We start from the raw sequence: 24202 nt of genomic DNA, 5'->3' as shown, positions 1-24202 counted from the left end.
TGATGTTAGTTTATTTTTAGCTTTTGTAGCTAACCTTGATGTTTTCATTATCTTAATTAAGTTTAATTATTATTTTTAGTTTTTAATAGCTATTAGGTTAAAGGTAATAGTTTCATGGATAAATATTTGCACAAGGAATGAACTAACATGTGAAACTATTTTGATTTAATTTTGTTGTTGATGGCTGAATTATCAGGTTTGCTGCAGCAAAACAGAAGCATTTTGATCAGGCAACTTTTGGGCACTTGGAACACGTGGCAGTCAATGAGTAAGCTGGAAATTTTGGCTGAGGTGGCAAGGGCAGAAAGAATTAGTCAACATATTGGAGAAAAAGACAAAAAGAGAAAGGAGGAATTGATGTTTTTGGAGAAAAATGGGCATTATGGTACTTTTGGGAAAGGGAGGAGAAAATCTAATATACACAAAAGAGGGTTTCAGCCGTAAAAAGGAGGTAGCAGCCATTTTTGGAAAAGAAAACCAAAAAAAGAAAGGAGAAAAACTCAGAATATCAACAAGGAAGAAGGAGGACAAACAAAGAAAGCTCAAGCATCATTTTGGATTTGTTCTTTCTTCTTTTCCTAAACTTTATTTTATTAATTTCTGAGTTGGATTCTAAATCTGAATATTATGGGCTGTTTTGATTGTGAATTAATGTTTATGAACTCAGTTATGAATTAATTTTTAGGTGGCTTGAATTGTTGATGAACCCTATGTTATAGTCTATCAATTTCTTGCACTTTATTTTAGTAAAATCTTCTTTGTTCATTCAAGTGTGCTTATATTAATTTCTTGTTGTTGTTTGGCCAGCAATGGCAAGTTATTTAATTATGTTTAATGCTAGAAAGATTAAATGTAATGGGAAGAACTTGGATGACACAAGTCATAATCGAGGTTAGGTTATGTTAGTAAGTAACATAGGGATATGTTATTTGCCTTTTGTAACTTTTGATAATTAAACTTTGATTTGCATTCTTAAATCTGATTTTCCATAGGAATATGTTTAATTAGGTAGAAGAATTAATGTCATAAAATTTGGGAAAGTTTTATGGGTGTTTATATGAATTCTTGTTAACCTGGGAGTTTTGCTAGAATATTGCTGCAGCAATCTGTCCGCAAGTTGTTCAGGATGAATAATATAGGGTAATTCAATAATTCAAGTCCATTTTGCAATCCATATATTTCTCTCAATTTTCTTGTTCAGTTCAGTTTTCAATTTCAATATTTCCGTTTTTTTTAATATTTTGCTTAGCCTATAAACAACCCACTTGATTTTTAATTGCTTAAAATTGTTTAGTAATTATTTTGCTTATTTTTTTATAATTTGCAATCCCTGTGGAAACGATTTACTTATCATTATATTACTTGTGTGATTGCGTGCACTTGCGTAGTTAAAATCAAATATTAAATTTATCACTACAAGTTTTTGGTGCCGTTCCCGGGGATTGAAATTATAAATTCTTGTAAAATCAATTACTTGCAATTTATTTTTTTTCTTTGTTGAGCTGACTTTGTTTGCTTGCTCTTGTGTTTTCTCAATCGATTTACTATATGAACGAGCAAGAAGACATTGAACTAGCTCCTATTGACCCTGAGATTGAAAGAACAATTAGAAGAAGACTAAGGGAACAACGGGGTCAAAATCGCCTTAATATGGCTGAAGAGGTTGAAGGAGTTGAGGGTGCTAATAATGTCACTAACACAATTGCTATGGTTGATGATAGAGAGAGAGCCAAAAGGGAGTATGCTGCCCCCATGTTAATGAGCTCAATCCGGGCATTGTTAGGCCTGAAATTCAATCACCCCAATTTGCGTTAAAGCCCGTTATGTTCCAAATGTTGCAAACAGTGGGTCAATTTAGTGGGCTGCCAACTGAGGATCCTCACCTACATCTTTGTTCATTTTTGGAGGTGAACAATTCTTTCAACCTACAAGGAGTGACTGACGAGGCCCTAAGGTTGAAATTGTTCCCTTTCTCTTTGAGGGATCGAGCTAGAGCTTGGCTCAACACCCTTGCTCCCGACTCGGTGACTACATGGAATGAGTTGGCTGAAAATTTCTTGATGAAGTACTTCCCTCCTACCAAAAATGCCAAGTTTCACAATGAAATTATGTCATTTCAGCAGCTGGAAGATGAATCATTCTGTGAAGCTTGGGAGAGATTCAAGGAGTTATTGAGAAAGTGCCCACACCATGGGATCCCACATTGTATACAAATGGAAACTTTCTACAATGGGCTAAATTCTTCCACTTGTATGGTGTTAGATGCTTCAGCTAATGGGGTTATTCTCTCTAAGTCCTATAATTAAGCCTATGAGAATTTGGAGAGGATAGCTAGCAACAATTATCAATGGTCCAATGTTAGAGCCTCAACAAGTCGAAAAGTGGCTGGTATACTTGAAGTGGATGCATTGACAGCTTTGACAGCTCAAGTTTCTTCAATGACTAACCTTCTCAAGAACATGAGTTTGTGGGGAATGGTACAACCAGCTGCTATGGGACAAGTTACCGATGTATCTTGTGTTTATTGTGGAGATGGGCATGCATTTGAGAGTTGTCCTTCGAATCCCGCTTAAGTTTGTTATGTGGGGAATCAAAATGCCAACCGAAATAACCCATATTCGAACTCTTACAATCCGGGGTGGAGGCAGCATCCAAACTTCTCATGGGGGGGTCAAGGAGTTAGTTCAAGCGGAGCACCAATGCAAAACAAGCCTACATATCCACTGGGGTTTTCTCAACAACAACCAAGAGCTCAACCACCTCCTCTTCAAATGTCGCAATCAAGCTCGTTGGAGAGTTTAATGAAAGAATATATGGCCAAGAACGATGTTGTGATTCAGAGCCAAGCGGCATCCTTGAGGAACTTAGAAATTCAAATGGGGAAACTAGCTAATGTGCTAAGGAATAGACCACAAGGCACCTTGCCTAGTGATACTGAAAATCCAAGGAGAGATGGTAAAGAGAAATGCAAGGCGATCACTTTGAGGAATGGTAAAAATTTGGAATTGACTGAGGAGAATTGTAAGAGAAACAGCGAGCCCACTTCAATCCAAAGTAGTGTGGACAAGGGAGACAAAACTGTGAATTCAAAGAATTCAAATGCTGATCCTGAAGCAATTGCTGCAGCAATTCCTCAGCAAAATGCAACAGAGAAGCCAATGAGCAAGCCACCTCCACCATTTTCTCAACGTTTTCAAAAGCAGCAACAAGATGGTCAGTTCCGAAATTTTTTGGATGTTTTGAAGCAACTCCACATCAACATACCGTTGGTGGAAACTTTGGAACAAATGCCTAATTATGTGAAGTTCTTGAAGGATATTTTGACAAAGAAGAGGAGGGTTGGTGAATTTGAAATGGTTGCTTTGACTGAAGGTTGTAGTGCTATATTGAAGAATAAAATTCCTCCAAAGTTGAAGGATCCGGGCAGTTTCACAATTCCAATTTCTATTGGGGGACGAGAACTTGATAAAGCTCTTTGTGATTTGGGAGCTAGTATTAATTTTATGCCCATGTCCACTTTTAAGAAGTTGGGAATTGGAGAAGCAAGGCCAACTACACTCACCTTGCAATTGGCTGACCGTTCTATGGTGCATCCGGAGGGAAAGATTGAAGACGTTCTAGTACAAGTTGACAAGTTCATTTTTCCAGCGGATTTCATTATTCTTGACTATGAGGAAGATAGGGATGTACCGATCATTTTGGGGAGACCATTTCTTGCCACTGGGAGGACGTTGATAGATGTTGAAAAAGGAGATTTCACCATTCGAGCTCAAGACGAACAAGTCACATTCAAGATTTTTAATCCTATACGCTCTCCTAATGAAGTTGAAGCTTGTTTGGCCATAAGTGTTTCTAACTTCAAGTTGATTGAAAGATGCATGGAAAGTATAGCAATGGAGTCAAGAAAAAGGCCCCTTTTGAAGAAATTGAGAAAGGTGGGGAGCCATGGATAAGTAAGGAAGAAGAACCATCTCATTCTCCAAAGCTACCAAGGAAAAAGAAGAAGAAAAAGAAACATAGTAGAAAGCCTCAATCACAAATGTTGAAAGTTGGGAATAGAGTTTTTTTCTCAAACTCTCTAGTGAAATCAAGGTGTGATGGTGGGTTCTTAGTGAGTAAGGTGTTTCACAATGGTGTAGTGGAATTATATGATGAGCATGTGGGAAGAGCCTTTAAGGTAACAAGGAAAGAAGCAAAGTTTGGGAGAAGCGAGGTTGAGCAATACCAAACCTCGGATTCCTTGAAAGATCCTTAGAAAAAAAATGAAGTTTGGGTTGCTATGGTTTTTGGAGGATTCATTTGTAAAACAACTCAAAGAAAGAAATAATAAAAATGCACTGAAAAAAAAATGAAAAAAAAAATCCAACCAATAAAAGAAAAGAAAAGACAAATATATATATATAAATATATGTGAGTGTTTTTAATTATTTTTATTGTTAGTTTTAATTTTTTGTAATTTTAATTTCATTTTATTGTGATGTTTTGGAGTGGTTTTATGTGTATTTTGGTGTTTCAGGTGTTAAGACAGCAAGAAACATGGTGTTTTGAAAGTAATTTTGGAGTCTGAAGGTTTTGCGAGAGTTTTGCTTTAGCTAAATGCACGCAAAAATTTCCGAAAATAAAATGGTGTTACGTCAAATTTGGGTTGCTGAAGCAAAACGATGGCAAAATGTTAGCAATCTGGGCAGAGAAAAAAATCCTGGGTCGTGGTTTCATTCAGATGCATATATATATATAATACTATATATATACAAAAAAATTACTATATTTATTATTATTTATATATATATATATTTTACTACATATATTCAGTAAATTTTATATTATTTATAAAATATATATATGTATATAGGATATTTACCCATCTTCACCATTACCCTAACCCATCTCTGCCCAAAAACCCAACTATGTGAACCCCAATCCTTGGCACCACCCAGTCGCGCAGCCACGAGCCCAAGAATCACCACAGTCAGCCGAGCCACTCAAAACTGGGGTATTAATTTCCTTGTCCTCTTATAGTGCTATGTATATTGCTGGGCATTGGAGTCATTGATAGTATTTGATCTGGGAAGCACAAAAATCTTTTGGAGACTCTGTTGAAAAAAAAAATCGGTTGCCTTACTGTTCAGGGGTGGTAATATTGCTCTGTTATTCTATCAAAAAATCTGTGGCATTACTGTTCAGGTGCTCCTTTTTTTGTGTGGTGGCCTTGTGCTTTAGATGTTGCCTTTTTGCCCAAAATGACCACCAAAACACGAGCCCAGTGAAAGAAATTCAAACCAGCCCCGATCCCACCACTAAACAAACCAAAATCTCCACCAACCTCTATCCCATAAACTACCACAAAGAAATCCAAAACCACCACTGCCCCACCAAAAGCCCCACAACTTCCCACTGCCCCATTACTCCTGCCTTCCCCAGCAACTATAAATGCTCCTACCCCTACCAAAGCTACCCCCACCAACCACCAAATCAACACCAACCCGAACTAAATTCGAGAGAATCTAGCCCAGGGCAGCAAGAATCCCAGGAGCTCCATGCGCATCATCACGCAATCTCCATCTACAACTAGCTGCGCCTCACCCAAGCACCGAGTGACCCAGCTGTGCATCCCTTGAGCAGAGCCTGCATATTCGTTGAATGAGCATTTCTGAACTCTAATCCCCAATTTGATTTTTTTTATGTCTGTTTCTTTGTTTTCTCTGTTTTAGGTGTAGTTCTTACTCATTGGCAAATTTTTGTGTTGTGTTATACTTTGGTCTCAAGTGTTGATAATGATTTTTGTGTTTTGTGTACTGGGTGCTCTGTGTTGTACTTAGTTATGTTTCTTTGGTGATTTTTGTGTAGTGAGCACCGAAATTTAAGTCATTTGCCTTGTGTTTTATTGCTAGGAAGGTACTTTGTTGGAATAGTTATCTTTGTTCTGTTTTTAGTTTGTCTTTGTCTTGTTGTGTTGTCGTTCTTTTGAGGATATTATTTGCTTTTGTTAGTGTTTAACTAGGGGGCTCAATGAAGACTTTGCAAACTTAAAAATATATATATAATCAATCTAAGTTGCAGCTGAATGTCTTTCTTTCTTAAATTTTAAACTTAATTCTTTGGGTGTGAATGTTGCTAGCAATTGGTTGATGAGAGTGTTTCTCTTTTTAGTTTGTGCATAGCTTGATTAAACAATTTTGAGACCCTAGAAAGAGCTAGTTTCTTGTGAGAGCTTAAGTTTCTAGAATTACTTAGTGATTTTCCTTGAGGCAAAATCCTAGACAATACCACACCGATGAAATGATTTAGGCCATCTTTGGACTGTTTGAACCTTTGAAGCCTACCTTGTATGCATTTTTTATCCCTAGTCACCCCATTGAGCTTAAGTGTCACTTTTCTTTCTTAGTCACTCATTAGCCTACCTTTACATATATATAATCATCTATTTTCACCACACCCTTTTAGCACCTTGTTCTTTATAGGATTTATTTGTTGTGTATTTTTGGGGAGTTGAGTTGAGTGGATGCGAGAAAATTGGGTGAGCGTTTTCCTTTTCTTCTTTTGCTTGTTTTAACCATTGGGGACAATGTTGATTTTAAGTTTGGGGGGAGAGTGTGTTCTCAATTTTCTTGTACTCTTGCCATCTAGTTGTTTATTTTCATAGTAAAAAAAAATAGAGCATCCAAAAAGAAAAAAAAAATTAATGAGTGCACTCCCTTGCATCAAATCATCTAAAGAAAAGGAGAAAAAATCAGAAAAGAAAAAGAAAGCAAAAAAAAAAGTATGTATATTTGTAAATAAGTTTGGGGGTGTACTTTTCAAATAAAGGAAAGTTGTTGTAGTTTTGTCTTTGTATGTTAGTAATAAAGGCTAATGGCAAGATTTATATTGTGTTGTGGGGTTGTCTTTGGGGGAAATTAATGTATGCATTTATGTATTTAGGTCCTAGAAATATGAGATGTTTAGGGTGATTTGAGCCAAAATTTATCTCTCTTATCCTACCTTCACCCTAGCCTATCATTACAAGCTTGATAAAGTCCTATTGATCTTTGGTGTGGTGTTTGTCTACATTAGTGGAGAGGGAATCACTAAGTAACTTATGGAGACATTATTTAAGCTTGAGGACCAAGGTCTAGCTTGATTTTTGGTTATTGAAATTGTTTAAGAAAAGCTATGCATGCACTAAAGGGTGAAATACTTGATTCATATTTTGGCAGCAACATTAATGCTTGAAGAATTTGGTTTAAAACTTGTGAAAGATTGAAATTCAGCTTCTCTTTTTCAAAATAAAATTTCCCGAGAGCCTTCCCCTTTTTACCATTGGCATAGCAAAGTTTGTCCATTGTTGTGGTGTTTTGTCTTTATGTTTTCTTGTCTTTTGTTGTTTAGTTTGTGCCTTTTGTGTCTTTTTTTAGTTGTATTTTGTTTATAGAGTCATCACTCGAGGACGAGTAATGTTGTAAGTTTGGGGGTGTGATAACTCTTGAATAAAGAGTTATTTCATGTGCTTTTGAACTTATAATTATGAAAAAATCATGGGTGATGTTAGTTTATTTTTAGCTTTTGTAGCTAACCTTGATGTTTTCATTATCTTAATTAAGCTTAATTATTATTTTTAGTTTTTAATAGCTATTGGGTTAAAGGTAATAGTTTCATGGATAAATATTTGCACAAGGAATGAACTAACATGTGAAACTATTTTGATTTAATTTTGTTGTTGATGGCTGAATTATCAGGTTTGTTGCAACAAAACAAAAGCATTTTGATCAGGCAACTTTTGGGCACTTGGAACACGTGGCAGTCAATGAGTAAGCTGGAAATTTTGGCTGAGGTGGCAAGGGCAGAAAGAATTAGTCAACATATTGGAGAAAAAGACAAAAAGAGAAAGGATGAATTGATGTATTTGGAGAAAAATGGGCATTATGGTACTTTTGGGAAAGGGAGGAGAAAACCTAATATACACAAAAGAGGGTTTCAGCCGTAAAAAGGAGGTAGCAGCCATTTTTGGAAAAGAAAACCAAAAAAAGAAAGGAGAAAAACTCATAATATCAACAAGGAAGAAGGAGGACAAACAAAGAAAGCTCAAGCATCATTTTGGATTTGTTCTTTCTTCTTTTCCTAAACTTTATTTTATTAATTTCTGAGTTGGATTCTAAATCTGAATATTATGGGCTGTTTTGATTGTGAATTAATGTTTATGAACTCAGTCATGAATTAATTTTTAGGTGGCTTGAATTGTTGATGAACCCTATGTTATAGTCTATCAATTTCTTGCACTTTATTTTAGTAAAATCTCCTTTGTTCATTCAAGTGTGCTTATATTAATTTATTGTTGTTGTTTGGACAGCAATGGCAAGTTATTTAATTATGTTTAATGCTGGAAAGATTAAATGTAATGGGAAGAACTTGGATGACACAAGTCATAATCTAGGTTAGGTTATGTTAGTAAGTAACATAGGGATATGTTATTTGCCTTTTGTAACTTTTGATAATTAAACTTTGATTTGCATTCTTAAATCTGATTTTCCATAGGAATATGTTTAATTAGGTAGAAGAATTAATGTCATAAAATTTGGGAAAGTTTTATGGGTGTTTATATGAATTCTTGTTAACCTGGGAGTTTTGCTAGAATATTGCTGCAGCAATCTGTCCGCAAGTTGTTCAGGATGAATAATATAGGGGAATTCAATAATTCAAGTCCATTTTGCAATCCATATATTTCTCTCAATTTTCTTGTTCAGTTCAGTTTTCAATTTCAATATTTCCATTTTTTTTAATATTTTGCTTAGCCTATAAACAACCCACTTGATTTTTAATTGCTTAAAATTGTTTAGTAATTGTTTTGCTTATTTTTTATAATTTGCAATCCCTGTGGAGAATATTTACTTATCATTATATTACTTGTGTGATTGCGTGCACTTGCGTATTTAAAATCAAATATTAAATTTATCACAACAGTTAACAGTGCTAATAAGCATTTCCTGGCCTATATACAAATAATAACGCTAATAAGTGGATCTCTTGCATCCACAAGCAGTAACAATGCTAATAAGCACGTTTTTTATCATTCATACAGCAGTCATGGGCCAGGCCCTATCGAATTATCTCATACTTCTTAAACAGGCATGCAGATAAGGCATTCATATCATGTTTAAGCATTTAAATATATAAACACATAATAATTACCAAACCCTGAGTGGAGCTTGTCTTTAGTGGCGAGTGTACATGCCCGACCAGTCTTCAGGAACCCTTAAACCTTGGCAGCTCTAATACCAAGTTGTAACGTCCTCCTAATCCAGGACCGTCAACTGTGTACTTAAAATTGTGTCAGACTTGCTAACCAAGTCATTTGATTTAAAATGTGTACTAAGGTTAATATCAAGGGTTAGGGTTAAAAAATTTGGTCAAATGAATCGGTGACTTTAATATAAAAAGTTTCATACAAACATGGGATCCCAAAATATTACAACCAAACTTTTAAAAAGGAGAATATTTATCAAAAATTACATTCAGCTGACCTAAGCGGCAAAAGCAAGGCTATAACCCTAGTTCCTCTGAGATATCCCCGATCGTGGTGGTCGAGCAGCCGCATATGTACACGCCGCCACCAAAGCTCTCTAACTCATGGCTGGTCAAGCTTTCCTTTCCCCTTACCTGCACCACAAAGCACCCGTGACCCAAGGCTCAACAAGAAAACTCAACATGCATAAACAAAGAATATAAACTTTCAGATACCCATCTAACATGGCCAGCGATATCAACCTACAAATATCGTCATTCAGTTACAAACAAGTGGTCATTGGACCCATTTGGGGTCGCTGCCCTAAACAGTTGACCATAGAGTCTATCCCGGGCCCTATGCCCAAGCCACGTGACCATAAAGTCACCTAGGACCTTTGCCCTTAGCCCTAAGTAACTAGCTGTAGTGCTAGTCCAGCGTACCTGGCACTTTAATCATTCATCGACCGCCTAAACCTTTCGACCAGCGCGCTATTGCCGTCCTTGACTAATAAGTCAAGCCCTGATCCAGGATTACAGACCTCAATATAGAAATAGATATGGATAGGCATATCCCAATAGAATACGCACATATCCATGTTAATCACATAACACCATCGAATAATCATTCTCACAATGCTAATCATACTTATTTAACGGGGCCTCATGCCCTAACCACGAAATTCATACAACGATCATAAAGCACTTAAGCAGATATCAACCAACATGTGAAGCAAAAGCTTAAATATAAATGTCCTCGGGGCCAAGCCCTAGTCAAGATAATTAATAACAATTGAGCCAAGCCCTAATCATATATAACACGTATTGGGTACAGTTTTCTTACGTTAGGTCCGAGTAAGCATAAATAAGAACGACCCTCGAACACAATCCCAGTTCCGAGCCCCTAACGGTAACCTAGTCACAACCATAAAATAGAATTCCATCAACAACGATCGAATAAAGGCTTCCAGAATGAGTCCTAGCCTCCGGGGCCTTGAGTTCAACTAAACCGGGTAGTGGTTTCGATCCCGAGCCCTAAGGAAAAGTTCCCATTCTTAGAAAAAAAATACTTCCCAAGGACAAAATGCCGAGGCGGGCCACGACTTGGCCCTGAGGGTCGCACCGCGCCCTTCCTAACAGAGAGCCTCCTTCCCTCTGTCAAGGGGCATGGACCGCAACTTTCTCCTGAGAGTCACGGCGCGCCCCCAGACTGAGGCCATCCCAAGGCCCTAGGCTCAGGCTGAGTTGTGACCCCTCAAGAACACAGCCACGACTTGGCCCCTCGAACCTGTAATTTCTTCCATTTTCAGCAGCCAATTTCAATCCAAACTAACCCAAAGTCACCCCAAAACCATAATTCAATTACCACAATAGTTCTAACATCTTTCCAGCAACAAAACCCAACAAAATCAAGCCTTAAAACTCATCCAAAACACTAGGCCAATTCTCAAGCTCAAAGGTTCATGAACACTTCAAAACAGCCAAGGACAACACATAATTTTAATGACAAAAACATAATCTAGATCTTACCTCAACTGAAGATTAATTCCACAAGCTACAACAGAGCTAACTCCCAAAGTTTAGGCTTCAATTCTTGTTTGTCTAGCCCAAAATCCTCTTAATTCTTCAAGGACAAGCTTAGGAAAGTTTGAGAGAAAAAGAGTAAAGGAGAAAGAGAGAGAGAGTCGGTCAGAGAAGTGTTTCTTAGTGTTTCTTGTGTATTGTCTTTTTTTTCCTAAGGTTAAATGAATTATGCTAATCCCGAGGCTAGGGGTACCAAAAATGTCCCCGAGGGAAAAATAGTCAAATTCCCCAATATTCCCTCCTAAACTCACTAACTTCAAATACATCTCCAATTATTCATTTCCATAACCCGATAACCCAATTAAATGTCTAATACCCAAAATACCCCTTGACTCGCCCCGAGTCGAGTATTCAGTCACGTTGTGACTTTCCCACTAACTTGATCCCTAGGATCGCCTCGTGCCGAGTAACCCACACAAACCCACATAATAATGTGGTCTCTCACATATATCACACAAATATACAATTATGCCCGCAACGGGCCAAATTACCAAGATTTTCCCTTCTAATAAGAAGCGGGCCCATATGCATATTTAATATTTCTAAACACGCTCAACTAACTATATAATCCACATAATTATTATTAAATACAACAAATAAGCACATAATTCCATATGTTGCCATCCTGGCCCCCTAATCATGGCCTTAAGCCTTATTAGGTAATTTTAGGATGTTACAAGTTCTCTCCAAGTTTGGGCAAAGCATCTGTTTGTATAGAGGGGCTAAAAGTTTTGGCCCTTGTGTCAAGGCATTTTGTGACTACCTACTAGTGCCTCTCATCGCTGGAACCTACCACACTATTCTTGGGATGAACATTGACTTAATTGGTCATTTTTTGTGTGTTGGTGAGAAGGCTACTTTTTCATAAATTTGTTCACCCTCTTTCTAGTGCTATACTACTAGGGTATATTTTCATTGCAAAGTATGGAGAAGTCAGAGGTGAAACTCTAAGCACCAGTGATCATTGTTATGTTTTAATGTTAAACTCAACTATCGAGTACGGTAAAAGCCCAATGACTAGCAGTTGTTTCTCCCTTAGAAAAGGGTGGGGGCGGGGGCAGGGGTATTACCAATATGGTAGTTTGGCTATGGTCTTTGGGTGAGACCAAAAAGAGCATTTGTTGGGAATGTCCTCAAGTTGATATATTTCTTAGAGAGATAGTAAGAATGAAGAGAAAGAGAGTATAATTCTTAAGTAATGACTTGGAATGAATGGAGAGGAAATACATAACTGTTATAGGTAAACGGAATTGTTCCCAAGCCACTAAATTAGATGAGGCTTCCAAGGGAAGGTGTCACATTGATTAGAATGTATGATGGAAGCTACCGTGTAGGCCTACAAGAGAGATCAATAATAGGGATGCAAAAGGTGTTACAATTGATTAAATACATAGTGAAATTGGTTAGGCACAAAGAGGTGCAAAAACCATAACAATTTCACTAAACTCAACATGAGCGGATTGACTTTTGGTATAGCCATTTATAAATTATCGTTTTTGGCTCCAAAGTGTTACTTTGGATTTTATAAGAATACCTGGAATGTTTGGAGTCATTTGGAGACTTTTTGGGGTGACTTGGGGGCGTCAAGATAGTGGCACCTGTGTTGCGTCGCCTGTAGGAGGCAACACATCCCTCAAGAAACAAAACCCTAGGCATGCATGGTGGTGATACATCGCCTAGGCATTCCATACGGGACCGTACAGTTGTGTAATTTTGACTCCAAAACTTAGTTTAAAATGCTCTAATCTCATTGGTTGAGACTAATGAGGGTTCCTATACTATTTAAAGGGTTCATTTGAGTCTTTGGTGATTTGATCACTCCCCACTCTCTCTCTCTCTCTCTAAAACTCTCTCTTCCTCTCTCTAACTCACAAAGATTAATAGTTTTCTCCATGATGTTCATCAAGAAAGCTTATCTTGCATGAAGATTAAGGCTTGTAAATACCAATCTCACTCCAACTTGTAGTAGCTTCAAGCGATCTCTAAGGGGAGGCTAGGTATAGAGATTTTTGGACAACAATTTCAATTTGTGTCAAGCCTTTGTCATTTCCATTGATTCACATAAAATCATAGTCGTTATAATTTTATGTAACTAAGGGTTTTTATCTCCAAAGGTCTATTCTATCACTTGTTCTTATTTTTGTTATTTCTTTGTCTTATTCCTCTATTGTGAACTTGGTTAACTTGGGTTTGTTTATCTCAATTGTAACATTAAAATTTGTGTGTTTAGTCATATCCCCAACAAAAGGGAGTTATCGCGCCTTAAGATTTTAACAAATTGGGGGACTGATATTTGATGAAGTGATAGGACTGTGATTGCATGTGTTACACTTCCTCAAACATTGTGCAAGACACACATCCCTATAACTAGTTCGTAGCATACCTCTAGTTCCAAGACTCAACTGCTGAATCTGGAAATGACACTTGGTGCCGATCGAGAGGAGAGAACCATGTCGAGGCCTAGGTCGTGGCCCTCGATTTTCATGAGGGTGCAAGCCTGAGAACTCTAGACTTGTCTCAAAGGGAGAATATGCCCATTTCACTAGGCGGTCACAGTGCCCGGCCAATAACTGGATCGGGGCCTTATTATTGAGCTTGGAGGAAAATACCCTAACATAATTAAATTTTTTAATGAGAAGGTTTAAATTGTTCTAGAATCAAAACACAATCAAAATGTTATTATCTGTATATTTACGTTGACTTATAAAACTTTAAATTAATATGTTTTTCAATTATCAAAACTTTCATTTAACCCATTGATTATACATTGGGCTGACTTAATCAACCATTTAATGTGTTCTTGAACTAAAGTAGAAGAAATAATCTTATCGGGGTACCCACAAGAAGAACCTCCGATGTCAAAGTAAGTTTGGATTCTCTCAATAATTTGAGAGAATAACAGTAAATAAAAGAAGTGAAATCAATGTGTCTAACAACAATTAAAACGGGATAGCAGAGATCTTCGAGGTCAAGATCACGGAGCACTTTGAGAAGTATCTGGGTATTCCGGGGCTGGTTGGAAGATCAAAACGGGAAACCTTCAAACCAATCAAAGACCGAATTTGGAATAAGATAAAGGGCTGGAAAAGATCCTTGTTCTCGGCAGCGGGGAAGGAAGTCCTGATAAAGGCAGTGGTGCAGGCTATGCCGACTTATGCTATGAGCTGCTTTAGACTCCCTCTGAACTTGATTAACAGCATACATAGTATCGCTGCCAAATTCTGGTGGGGATCGACAGAGAAAAAAAGGAAAATCCATTGGTGCAAGTGGGAAGAGCTGTGTAAAAGAAAGGACAGAGGAGGCCTTGGGTTCAAAGATATGGAGCTCTTTAATCAAGCAATGCTTGCTAAACAGTGTTGGAGACTAGAGAGATTCCCTGAATCCTTGGTGTCCAAAGTTCTAAGATTTAGCTACCACAGTGAGTGTAACTTTCTGCAAGCAAAGCTGGGTTCTGCCCCCTCCTACATTTGGCGGAGTCTTCTATGGGGGAGGAGAATTATCGATGCGGGATCGCGTTGGCGCATCGGCTCGGGAGAAGAGGTTAGAATCATGGAGGACAAATGGCTACCAAGGCCGTTAAAGTTCACTTTCCTGGAAAATCCTGTCCTGCCTTCAGGTCTTAGAGTGATCGATCTGAGGAAAGCCAATGGGGAGTGGGATGAGAACTTCATCAGAAATATCTTTATCAAGGAAGATGCGGACTGCATTCTGAGCATAGTTCCAGGACATCTGAATTCCAGTGACAAGAGAATATGGCATTACAACCACAATGGCGATTACTCGGTGCGCAGCGGCTACCAAATTGCAATTCGGGAGAAAGAAAGGGCAGAAGGCTCAGACATGAAAGAAACTGAAAGCTGGTGGAGAAAAGCTTGGAGTTTGAGAGTCCCCCCAAAAATCAAGCAATTCCTTTGGAAGCTAAGCAACAAGTGGCTTCCCACTAACAGTGTTCTGTTTTGCAGGAAACTCAGGAACGATCAGGGGTGCGGCAGGTGTGGAGACCATAACCAAAGAGAGGACTGGTACCATGCAATTTGGCACTGTCCCAGGATTAGACAGGTTTGGAAGGTAGCGGGTTTCAGCAAAATCGCTAAAAGAAGGAATCTCGAGGATCCAATCTCTTTCCTGTCTAGAATTGCAACTCAACTACCTATAGACAAATTTGGCTTCTTTATCACTTTGGCTTGGCAGTGCTGGTATTGCCGCAATAACGAGGCTTTCAGGAAATGGAGCCCGGAGGCCATAGCGATTGTGGACTGGTCGGCCAACTACCTTGAGGAGTTTGTCCAAAGCCAAGCTGCCCGTGCAGTCAAAACTAAAGCGGCACCTAAGTATTGGACTGCCCCTGCCGAGGGGGAGATCAAGATCAACGTTGATGCGGCTGTGAATAAGAACCAAGGGCATTGCTGCAGTGGGGTGGTGATCAGAAACAGCCTGGGTGAGGTAATAGCTTCCAGCTGCACTTTTGTTAAAAACGGTTATGACCCCCTTGTGGCAGAGCTGCTGGCTATACAACAGGGCATCAAACTTACCATGAAGCTCAACATTAAGGGTGGTCGGATTGAGTCGGACTGCAGCCTTGCGGTGGGCATGCTAAACAGACCTCCGGATGATAGTGGAGACCTGGACTTGCTGGTGTCAAGTATAAAGAGGGAGACTGAAGACCAGAGAATACTCTCTGTCCGATTTGCCCCCAGATCGACGAACAATGTGGCTCATATGATAGCCAGATATGGAATGTTGCATCAAGAAACTAGCAGCTGGGTTGGTGGTGTCCCTCAGCTGGCTTCTATGGCTCTAGCGGAAGACACAGCCCGATTGGGGTCTTGAGACCTGTTTTCCTTTCCTGTAACTCATCTCAAAAAAAAAAAAAACAACAATTAAACTAGTATTTATAGGTAAAATACTTAAAGAGAAAAGCAAAAGACATAGTATGATTGGTCCACATCACGGTTGAAGTAAATAAGCTCTCTCTCCTTTCTCTTTAATCAGTATTCGATTCTTTATGTGCAAAAGCATCTAACCGCTAACTCAGTTTGCTTCCACCAAGGCACTTGTATTCTTCAATTTTGTCTTTGCTTTAATGAAATGGGATGTTTCAAAATTTCCTTTAATATTAATACACATAAAAGAAAATCTCCAAAAGCAAAATATTTTAGGCTTACACACCAACATAATTAATCTTTTATAAGAGTAATTGGCTGCAAAACCCTTCAATCTTTATTTTTGACAGTGAAACCTCCCAAACTACCGTTTGGTTAGCAAATCTACAGTCTAGTTTATTTTTCTTTGTTATCAAGCAATGTGGAGCCACCTGGATATTTAAACCAATGCCAGATTATCATTTTTTAATTATTTTCAATTAAAAAATAAATAAAGATATATAAACTATTTTTAAATAAAAATCATTTTAATTGTAATAGATTAATTAAAATAAAAATTTACTTAAATTTGAAACAAAATTAAAAAATTAAAAACTAAACCCGAATTCATTTTATCTTTCATCCCTGTTTCTTCTTCTTCCTTCATTCCTTCTTTCCTTCTTCTTCTTCTTCTTCTTCTTCTTGCAGCTTCAGTCGGAGATGGCACCGGACAGGTGGGACTTTTAGTGGAGGGCGCAAGTGGCGCACAAGTCGGGGGGCTTTCGAGGTTGGCTGATCGGGACTTCATGGACTTGAACGGTGGTGGGTGGGCCGAGAGCTACAAATTCAGGTCCATTGGTGGAGGAAGAAGTGGGTGTCGAAGGTGGGGATCTTTGGTTCGAAGCTAGGTGCTTCAGGAGCGGTAGATTTTGGTCGTTTGGTAAACTAGGTGGCTCAAGATTTCCAGGTTGAGTTCAAGATCTTTGGTTTATGCCTTTTGATTTTGATTTATTTTTAGTGTTGTTATGCTTAGTTATTTGGGTTTGGATTTGCTTAGTTTTCACGACCCAACTGATGGGGCTGGTGCCTTTGTTGTGCAACACTTGGGAGGGTCTTTTACAGATCTGGATTTTGGTGATACCACTACTCGTTGCGATTTCTAGGTTCATAGTTAGTTAGTATAGCTATATATTGTCATCCATTATGATCAAGTGCACAATATCTTTTGAGTTTGGCCAGTTCTTATTTGAATAGACTTCATTGAAGAATCTAAGGAATAAAAATGTTTGATTTTTTTATTTATTTTGTTTATGGATTTTGAATGATAGATATGTGTGTTATTTTTGGGTAAAAATATGGGTTTGTGTTAGATGAATGTTGATGAGGATAATGATCTATATATTTGCGTTTTTTTATTTTTATTAATTAAATTAAAAATTTAGGTTTATTTAAAGTTAATTAATTTTTTTATTTCAAAACATTTTTTAATTAATTAAATTTATTTTTAAAATAAATAATTAAGTATTTAACACATGGCCCAATAAATTATGAACATGTGTGTTATCGCGGGTAGGAAGCATAATTGAACTAATGACACTCTAGATTTGCTAACAAAATAATAGTTTTGGAGTTTCACCACCAAAATTAAAAATTGAAGGTTTAAGTATATAAAAATATAAAGATTAGGTTTTGCCACCAATTACTTTTTTTCTAATTAGAAAGTATAAATATTGTTATAGAACAAAAGAGAGTCGAAATGATATTATCTAAATATTTATTAGAGTTCTATTTGTAGTCTCATTTGCTCGATTTTAAAATTCATCCATTGAAGTTTGATTAATTCAAATTGCATCAAGCCTCAATCTGATTATTTCCACCCCTATTCACTTCCATCCCAATATTTGGTTTGCAAAATACTTATTTATATATTTATCAATATAACTAAATAGAAGGTACTGAATTTTAACTAGTAGCAAATACTAAAAGTTTCTTGGTACTATAGATGGAAATAAGGCGGGTGATAGGTGAGGGGTGCTCCCCTCGCCTCCATTCTCGTTAACCATTATAATCACCATTCCCGTTCTCATTCCCGCATATTTTCTGTCGAGGGTGGGGCGGAGAATTCCTGTGAGTACCCATTTATTTAAAATTAAAATAAACAAATGTAAATTACCTAAAATTAATATATATATATATATATTACACTATATTAATCACTTAAAGTATTGAATATCTCCAAAATAAAATTTAAAAAGTTACTAATATACTACAAAATCAAATAAATAAATCAAAAATATTATAAAATAAATAAAAAAAATTAAACAGCATCCGGTCAGGATGGAGAGTGATATCCCCCGTCTCTGTCCCGTTTAACATTCAGGATTTGAAAATGGCCATCGTCCTCATTTCGTTCCTTGTTTAGGTGGGGAATCCCCGCTCCATTTAGGGCGAGTCTCCGTGGGAAAAATGTTGATCTCTACTTGGTACTTAACATACTTTTTTTTTCTACAAAAGAATAATAACGAGAAAGCCCTACACATGTTCAATGACCAACGTGATCACAATTCATAAGCAATAGAAAGTGGTTGGTATACTTGTAAGCGTATATTTTATCCTGTCGGCCTAACTTGACTGCTTATTAAAATTGGTACTAGAAAATTGTGATGAGTTGGTGTATGAAAACGAAAGCTTAATTTACTTGATAATTATTTAATATCAATTTGTTGATATCCGTGACTATATTTAAAAAACGATCAAACATATTTTAAATGACATAAAAATATGAATATGTATTAGAATACTCAGCATTGTTATTGTGAAATAAGGTTTATTTCAAAAGAAATTATTTTTTAAAAAAAGCACCATATTAAATTTTACATTTTTAAAAAAAAAATTATATTTTGCTACAGTGCCCTTGTACTTGTATTTGAAATAAATATATGAAATTTAACAAAATATATAAAATATTTAGATTATATATATATATACACTAAGGTAATGTTTGGCTGCAAAAAAAAAATGAAATGGTAATTGAATGTAATGAAATTTTGATTCTTTTGGTTGATTAAGACTTTGGAATGAGTAACTGAATAAAGATTATTTTGTTTGGTATAGTATGGAATAAAATTTATATTATTTTGACTAAAATACTCTTACTTAATTCTTATAAATAATTTTTCAATCAAATTATTACTTTTTTTTAAGTTAATTTTTATTCTACACTAAATTATCATTTTTATTCTAAATATTTTTTTTTACACAGATAAGTATATTTTAATTTTAGAAAATAAATAAATAATTTTTGGTATAAAAAAAACTAACAATATAGCATGGATACTTTAGTTTTCATATTGCGTGTTGTTTACCGAGATTTTCGGAAACGATATTAATAAAAATTAAGCAAGATTAATGATGAGGGATTTGGAAGATATAAACAAGATTTTTACGTGGTTGGGGCGTTAATGAGCCTTAGTCCATGAGACAGTTGTATTAGAGCTTGGAAAGTCTTTAACAATGGAGTTTCTCTCTATGTTTTAGCAGAGTAACTGTATACAAGCCAAAAAGAGCTCATTTCTCCAGTGCTCTGTCACCTGTATTTATAGGCTCACAGGAGCACTGGGCTTGGGCCGGGCTAACCCGGGCCCAGCAAGGATATAAATACCACTTGCTTCTCTATTAGAAGCCCAATACAAAGGATAAAAATATGAAAGACAAAGAATGATCAAAGCCAACTAGGGCAGCCCAAAGCCTACATTTCACCCGACAAAATGGGGCTTTTGGTCTGGGCATTCCGAGTTACGAGGTAGATTCAGGGGACAAAATCAGTCAGTGTAGTGGCAGCGCAGGTCTGAACCAGCGGCGCGCAATCCCGAGGTGCCCTTTTCCGCAGGTGAAAAGTGGGGACAACCCTACGCGTCACAGGGCGGATTCAGGTTCACGGATGCTTTATCCTGCCAACCCTGAGGACTTGACCCAAGTTCGTTTACCTCTGTCCCTCTTCATTTACCGTAGGCCCAGATCGTCTCCATAGGGCCCGGATCGTTTACCAGGCTCCGGGACCGTTTGCATACATTTCGACCGTAGCCCCGAACAGTTGTACGTCTCCCGAATGATCGTCTTGGATCATCCTTCCTGGACACCATCCGGGTCTAGACCCACACTTGGGTTGTCGATGCCGGTCATTCCCTGCCAAGCGGGCCTGGGCTGGGCCCAACTCCAATTGCCCAGTTAGTGGGCTTGGACCACCGTCTCGAGCCTAAGGCAGGAAATGGGGATAACATTTACCCCCCAAGCCTTCACCTGGGTCTACGAGGTGGAGGCTTGTCTTGCTCCCGGATACTCCACGGTTACCTTCCCAGTTCCTGCTTAGAATCGTGGGTCCGTGGCAAGGGGCAGTGTGCGCTGGGCGCACGCTGAGCCTGGACCATTTACCAATGTCCAGGTCTGTTTACTGAAGTCCCATTTCGTGACGAGGGATACACGTGTCGCCCAGTGACTACTGCAACGATGGCACTTGACCTCGAAAGGTCACCTAACCACCTCAAGGGTCGCTAGGCCTAGGCTAGTGCATCAACGTGGATTCCGAAGCGTCCCATCCGCATGGGGGTCCTTCATTAATGCTTCGGCGTTGAGGTGGACCGTAGGATGGGGCGACCTTTGAAATTCCCCTCTCCTGGGACGTTGGATTGAAATGGAGAGGATTCAGCACTCGAGTGCTCATTAATGCCCCTGCACGATCTTGGACCGTCCAATGGGGGATTTCCTATCCGCTGGATCAGAGACCAGGATTTGGGTCTCTATAAATACTCCTCAGACATTCATTTGAAACTTTTACACTCTTGATCCATTCTAAGAACTGAGGATCTATTTATGTCTGATCTCGCCGACGACATCTTTCACCGCCTGCTTACCCTGCGCCGTCGCCTTTTTCCAACAGTTCCAGCATCTGCACGTCTGCCTGAACGCACGTCCTGGGCCTATCCTGTCGACGAGTTGCTAAACTGCCTTTACCAGTTCAAGAATGAGATTCTGCCGTCCTTATCGCCGGACAACCACCATCTTTCACGGCCAGCTATTCACAGTAAGTCCTTCTGTCCTTCGCCTTAATAAATACATGAACGTAGGCTGTCTTTTTGCTCATATGTTTAGGCTGTTAGAACTTGTTTACGCTTAGGACTAGTGCTAGGAAGGCCGCCTGGTCCGGGTTGCTCTAGGTCTGGATGCTTCCCGGACAGGCGGTGGAGCCTATTTAGTAGCCCATTTTTCGTTCCCGATCTGGGTCTCGTGGTTCTCTGGTGAACCCAGACCTGAACTGGAGGGGACTCTAAGCAGTCCGTAGGAGGCCCCCCGTACCTTAACCGACTTTCTTGGGTTTTGGTACTGACTGCTTGGTTTCTTTTCTTTGCTCCCAGATCATCAGCCATGACGTCGGGTGTCACCCTTCATTCGGAGGAGGAAGTCAATAGGGCTCCCGTCCTCCTTCTCGGGTCCCAGACCCCCAAAGACAACAGATGGGAGATGGACAATGTACCGAATCTGTTCCGGAACTACCGAATGATGCTCGTCCTGGAGAGACGCCTGGGCATAGAGTCCACTCCCAGATTCTTCCACAACCGCCTGGCCAGGATAGAGGAGCGGGCGCACACATCCATGAACGGGTTTGGGGCCTGGAGCGCTGGTCACATCAGTGCGAGAGCCACACTCCCGCTTTACGACTACTTCATGCGGTTCCTAATATACGTGGGGATTGCACCCTTCCAGCTTCTGCCACAAGCCTACCGACTACTTGCGGGATGGCGTGTTTTCTGCGTCGCGAAGGAGATCGCGGAGCCGACCCCGGCGGAAATCTTTTATTTCAACAAGATGGAACCGTAGGTCAACGCCAAGGACAAGACCTTGGACGGCTTCTACAGGCTGAAGCCGCGGGGCAACTACCCAGCTCCTACAAGCACCTGGAAGCATCCCTCGGACGTTCGACATTACTGGTTCATGACGTCCGGGTTCCTCGTGGAGAAGAACCCTGCGCTGCTGCTGGACTTCCAGCGAGTGGGTAAGTGCTTCTCTGACCCTTACTTGGCCGGTTTCTCTTTTTCTTTTCCTTTTTTTTTTTTTTAATTTTTCACCGTGTTACTTCGGGTGGCAAGACCTTTTTCTCAGACTCCTCTAATCCAGTTCATCTTGGACCGTAAGAGGTTTTACTCCGGGCTGAGCGCAGAAGACCTGGACGTAGGAGGCTACGTCACTACGGATAACCTCCGACTGGTCGGACTGCTCGCGGCCCACCAGACTATCAACGTCTCGAGCCTTCGGGGAATTCAGTGTGAGAATAATTCCATAATAAGGGAGCAGCTGGCCCTGGAGCACATCGGGGAAGTAGAGGCTGCGGCACGAACGGACGCGGCCAAGTGGAAGAGAAACTTGGCCCAGTCGGAGGCGGCCGCTTCTGAGGAGTTGGAAGCCCTGCCGAACAAGGGTACCCCCGGGGCTAGCGTATTAGGGCGAGGTAACTCACCTTTGATCTTAACTTATGCTCCCCAAGTTGGGGACTTATCTAGGGATAGGCTAGCACTTCGAGGCCCCGTGTTCGAGGAGACGAGACCTTCGTCTCCCATTCCCGTAGGCTCAGAAGTTCTCATGTGTTTTGTCCGGGTTCCTTCAGTACAGGAATTTCTTGAACTTGGACGACATGGGGGATCGAGTCTACTTTTTCGCGTTAGATGAGTTGAGTCACGCCCGGGGCTTAGATAAGGGTTCGTCCCGGGTCACCCTTAATTTTGACTTCTATTTTCCCGTTAATCGTATTAACTCTTTCATTTGCGTTTGTTGCAGGAGACTCTGCCATGTCTGATCCCGTGGACGAGATGAGGCAGCTTCTCGAAGTCCGGGCCGCGAGGGCGGCCAGGGTCGCGGCAAAAAAGGCTGCCAAGAAAAAACCAAAGGCGCCGGGCCCGGACCCCTCCCGCAACAAGGAGATGCCAGGGGCAGATCCTCGACCCAGCGAGGTTGCAATTGTCGCGGTCCCTGTTACGGCTGTGGACCCGGCCGCCGTCCTCAGCCTTGCCCAACCCCCGGTGATCGATCTGGAGCCAAAACCTGCGGTAAGCCAGAGTTCCGAGAAGAGGGCCTTGGACTTGGGCGCGACGAAGGTCGAAACCGGGAACAAGAGGCCCCGGACGAGGCTGGCTGGCTCGGCCGAAGAGTCGTACGGGGAAAGTCTCCTCGCCGCGAAGGAGATTCCGGCAACACCGGCCCTCCCCATTCATCCGGCCCTACCCGAGGAGGGGGAAGCCGTCTTGAGGGACGAGCAGTCCAGGCTCATTTCCCGGACCTGGGAGAGTGGCCGGGAAAGGAGGGATGAGACGTACAAGGCCCTGATGATTCATCGTCAGGTCAAGATCGCTGAGCGCCCGGCAGCCTTCAGCGTCCCCCAGCCGATCATGGATCGGCCAGTCGCTGAGACGGGCTTTCGCCCTAAGCTGGGGCAGGACACGACCCCTTTCACGGCAGACTTGTTGGACCAGGTGGGGAACACCTTGTCCAACCTCCAACTCAAACGGTATGCCACCATCGCCAACTCGGACATGCTGTTCATCTCCCAGGCTCTCCGCCATCAGGCCACCATAGTAAGTTTACTTCGTGTCTTTTTCTTCCCTCTTTTGTTCTAGGATGCTCTGATGTCCCATCGGAATGCCGACCTACTGGTCGAGGCGGCCATGAAGATGGAGACGCTCCAGCTGGAGCTGGAGGCAGCCGTGAACCAAAGGGAGGGACCAGCCTGAGGCTTGGTCCTCTTTTAATTTCTACCCTTGGACATCATTCGTCCGGGGTGGGACCAGCCTGAGGCTTGGTCCTCTTTTAATTTATACCCCTGGACATCGTTCGTCCGGGGTGGACCAGCCTGAGCCTTGGTCCTCTTTTAATTTATTCCCTTGGACATCGTTCATCCGGGGCGGGACCAGCCTGAGGCTTGGTCCTCTTTTAATTTATACCCCCGGACATCGTTCATCCGGGGCAGGACCAGCCTGAGGCTTGGTCCTCTTTTAATTTATACCCTCGGACATCGTTCGTCCGGGGTGGGACCAGCGTGAGGCCTGGTCCCAAGAAGTTTGTGCCCCCGAACATCGTTCGTCCGGGGCGGGACCAGCCTGAGGCTTGGTCCTCTTTTAATTTATACTCCCAGACATCGTTCGTCCGGGGTGGGACCAACCTGAGGCCTGGTCCTCTTTTAATTTATACCCCCGGACATCATTCGTCCGGGGTGGGACCAGCCTGAGGCTTGG

At 40.3% G+C, this 24202-nt stretch overlaps 1 protein-coding gene and 1 non-coding gene across 2 annotated transcripts; one reads left to right on the top strand and one right to left on the bottom strand.

The window, feature by feature from the left end:
• Positions 1 to 2091: 2091 nt before the first annotated feature.
• LOC133807754 (small nucleolar RNA R71) lies at positions 2092 to 2197 on the bottom strand. The gene has a single exon (XR_009879650.1). It is a non-coding gene; the product is annotated as a small nucleolar RNA R71 (small nucleolar RNA).
• Positions 2198 to 2813: 616 nt separating this feature from the next.
• On the top strand, positions 2814 to 3953 carry LOC133806100 (uncharacterized). Its single transcript, XM_062244233.1, has one exon. The coding sequence runs from the start codon at positions 2814 to 2816 to the stop codon at positions 3951 to 3953; it is 1140 nt and encodes a 379-aa protein (XP_062100217.1).
• Positions 3954 to 24202: the final 20249 nt, after the last annotated feature.

Source organism: Humulus lupulus, chromosome X (assembly GCF_963169125.1).
Source record: "Humulus lupulus chromosome X, drHumLupu1.1, whole genome shotgun sequence".
Lineage (NCBI taxonomy): Eukaryota > Viridiplantae > Streptophyta > Magnoliopsida > Rosales > Cannabaceae > Humulus > Humulus lupulus.
Note: the sequence above shows the minus strand (reverse complement) of the source record. Positions and strands in the feature narration are given on the sequence as shown.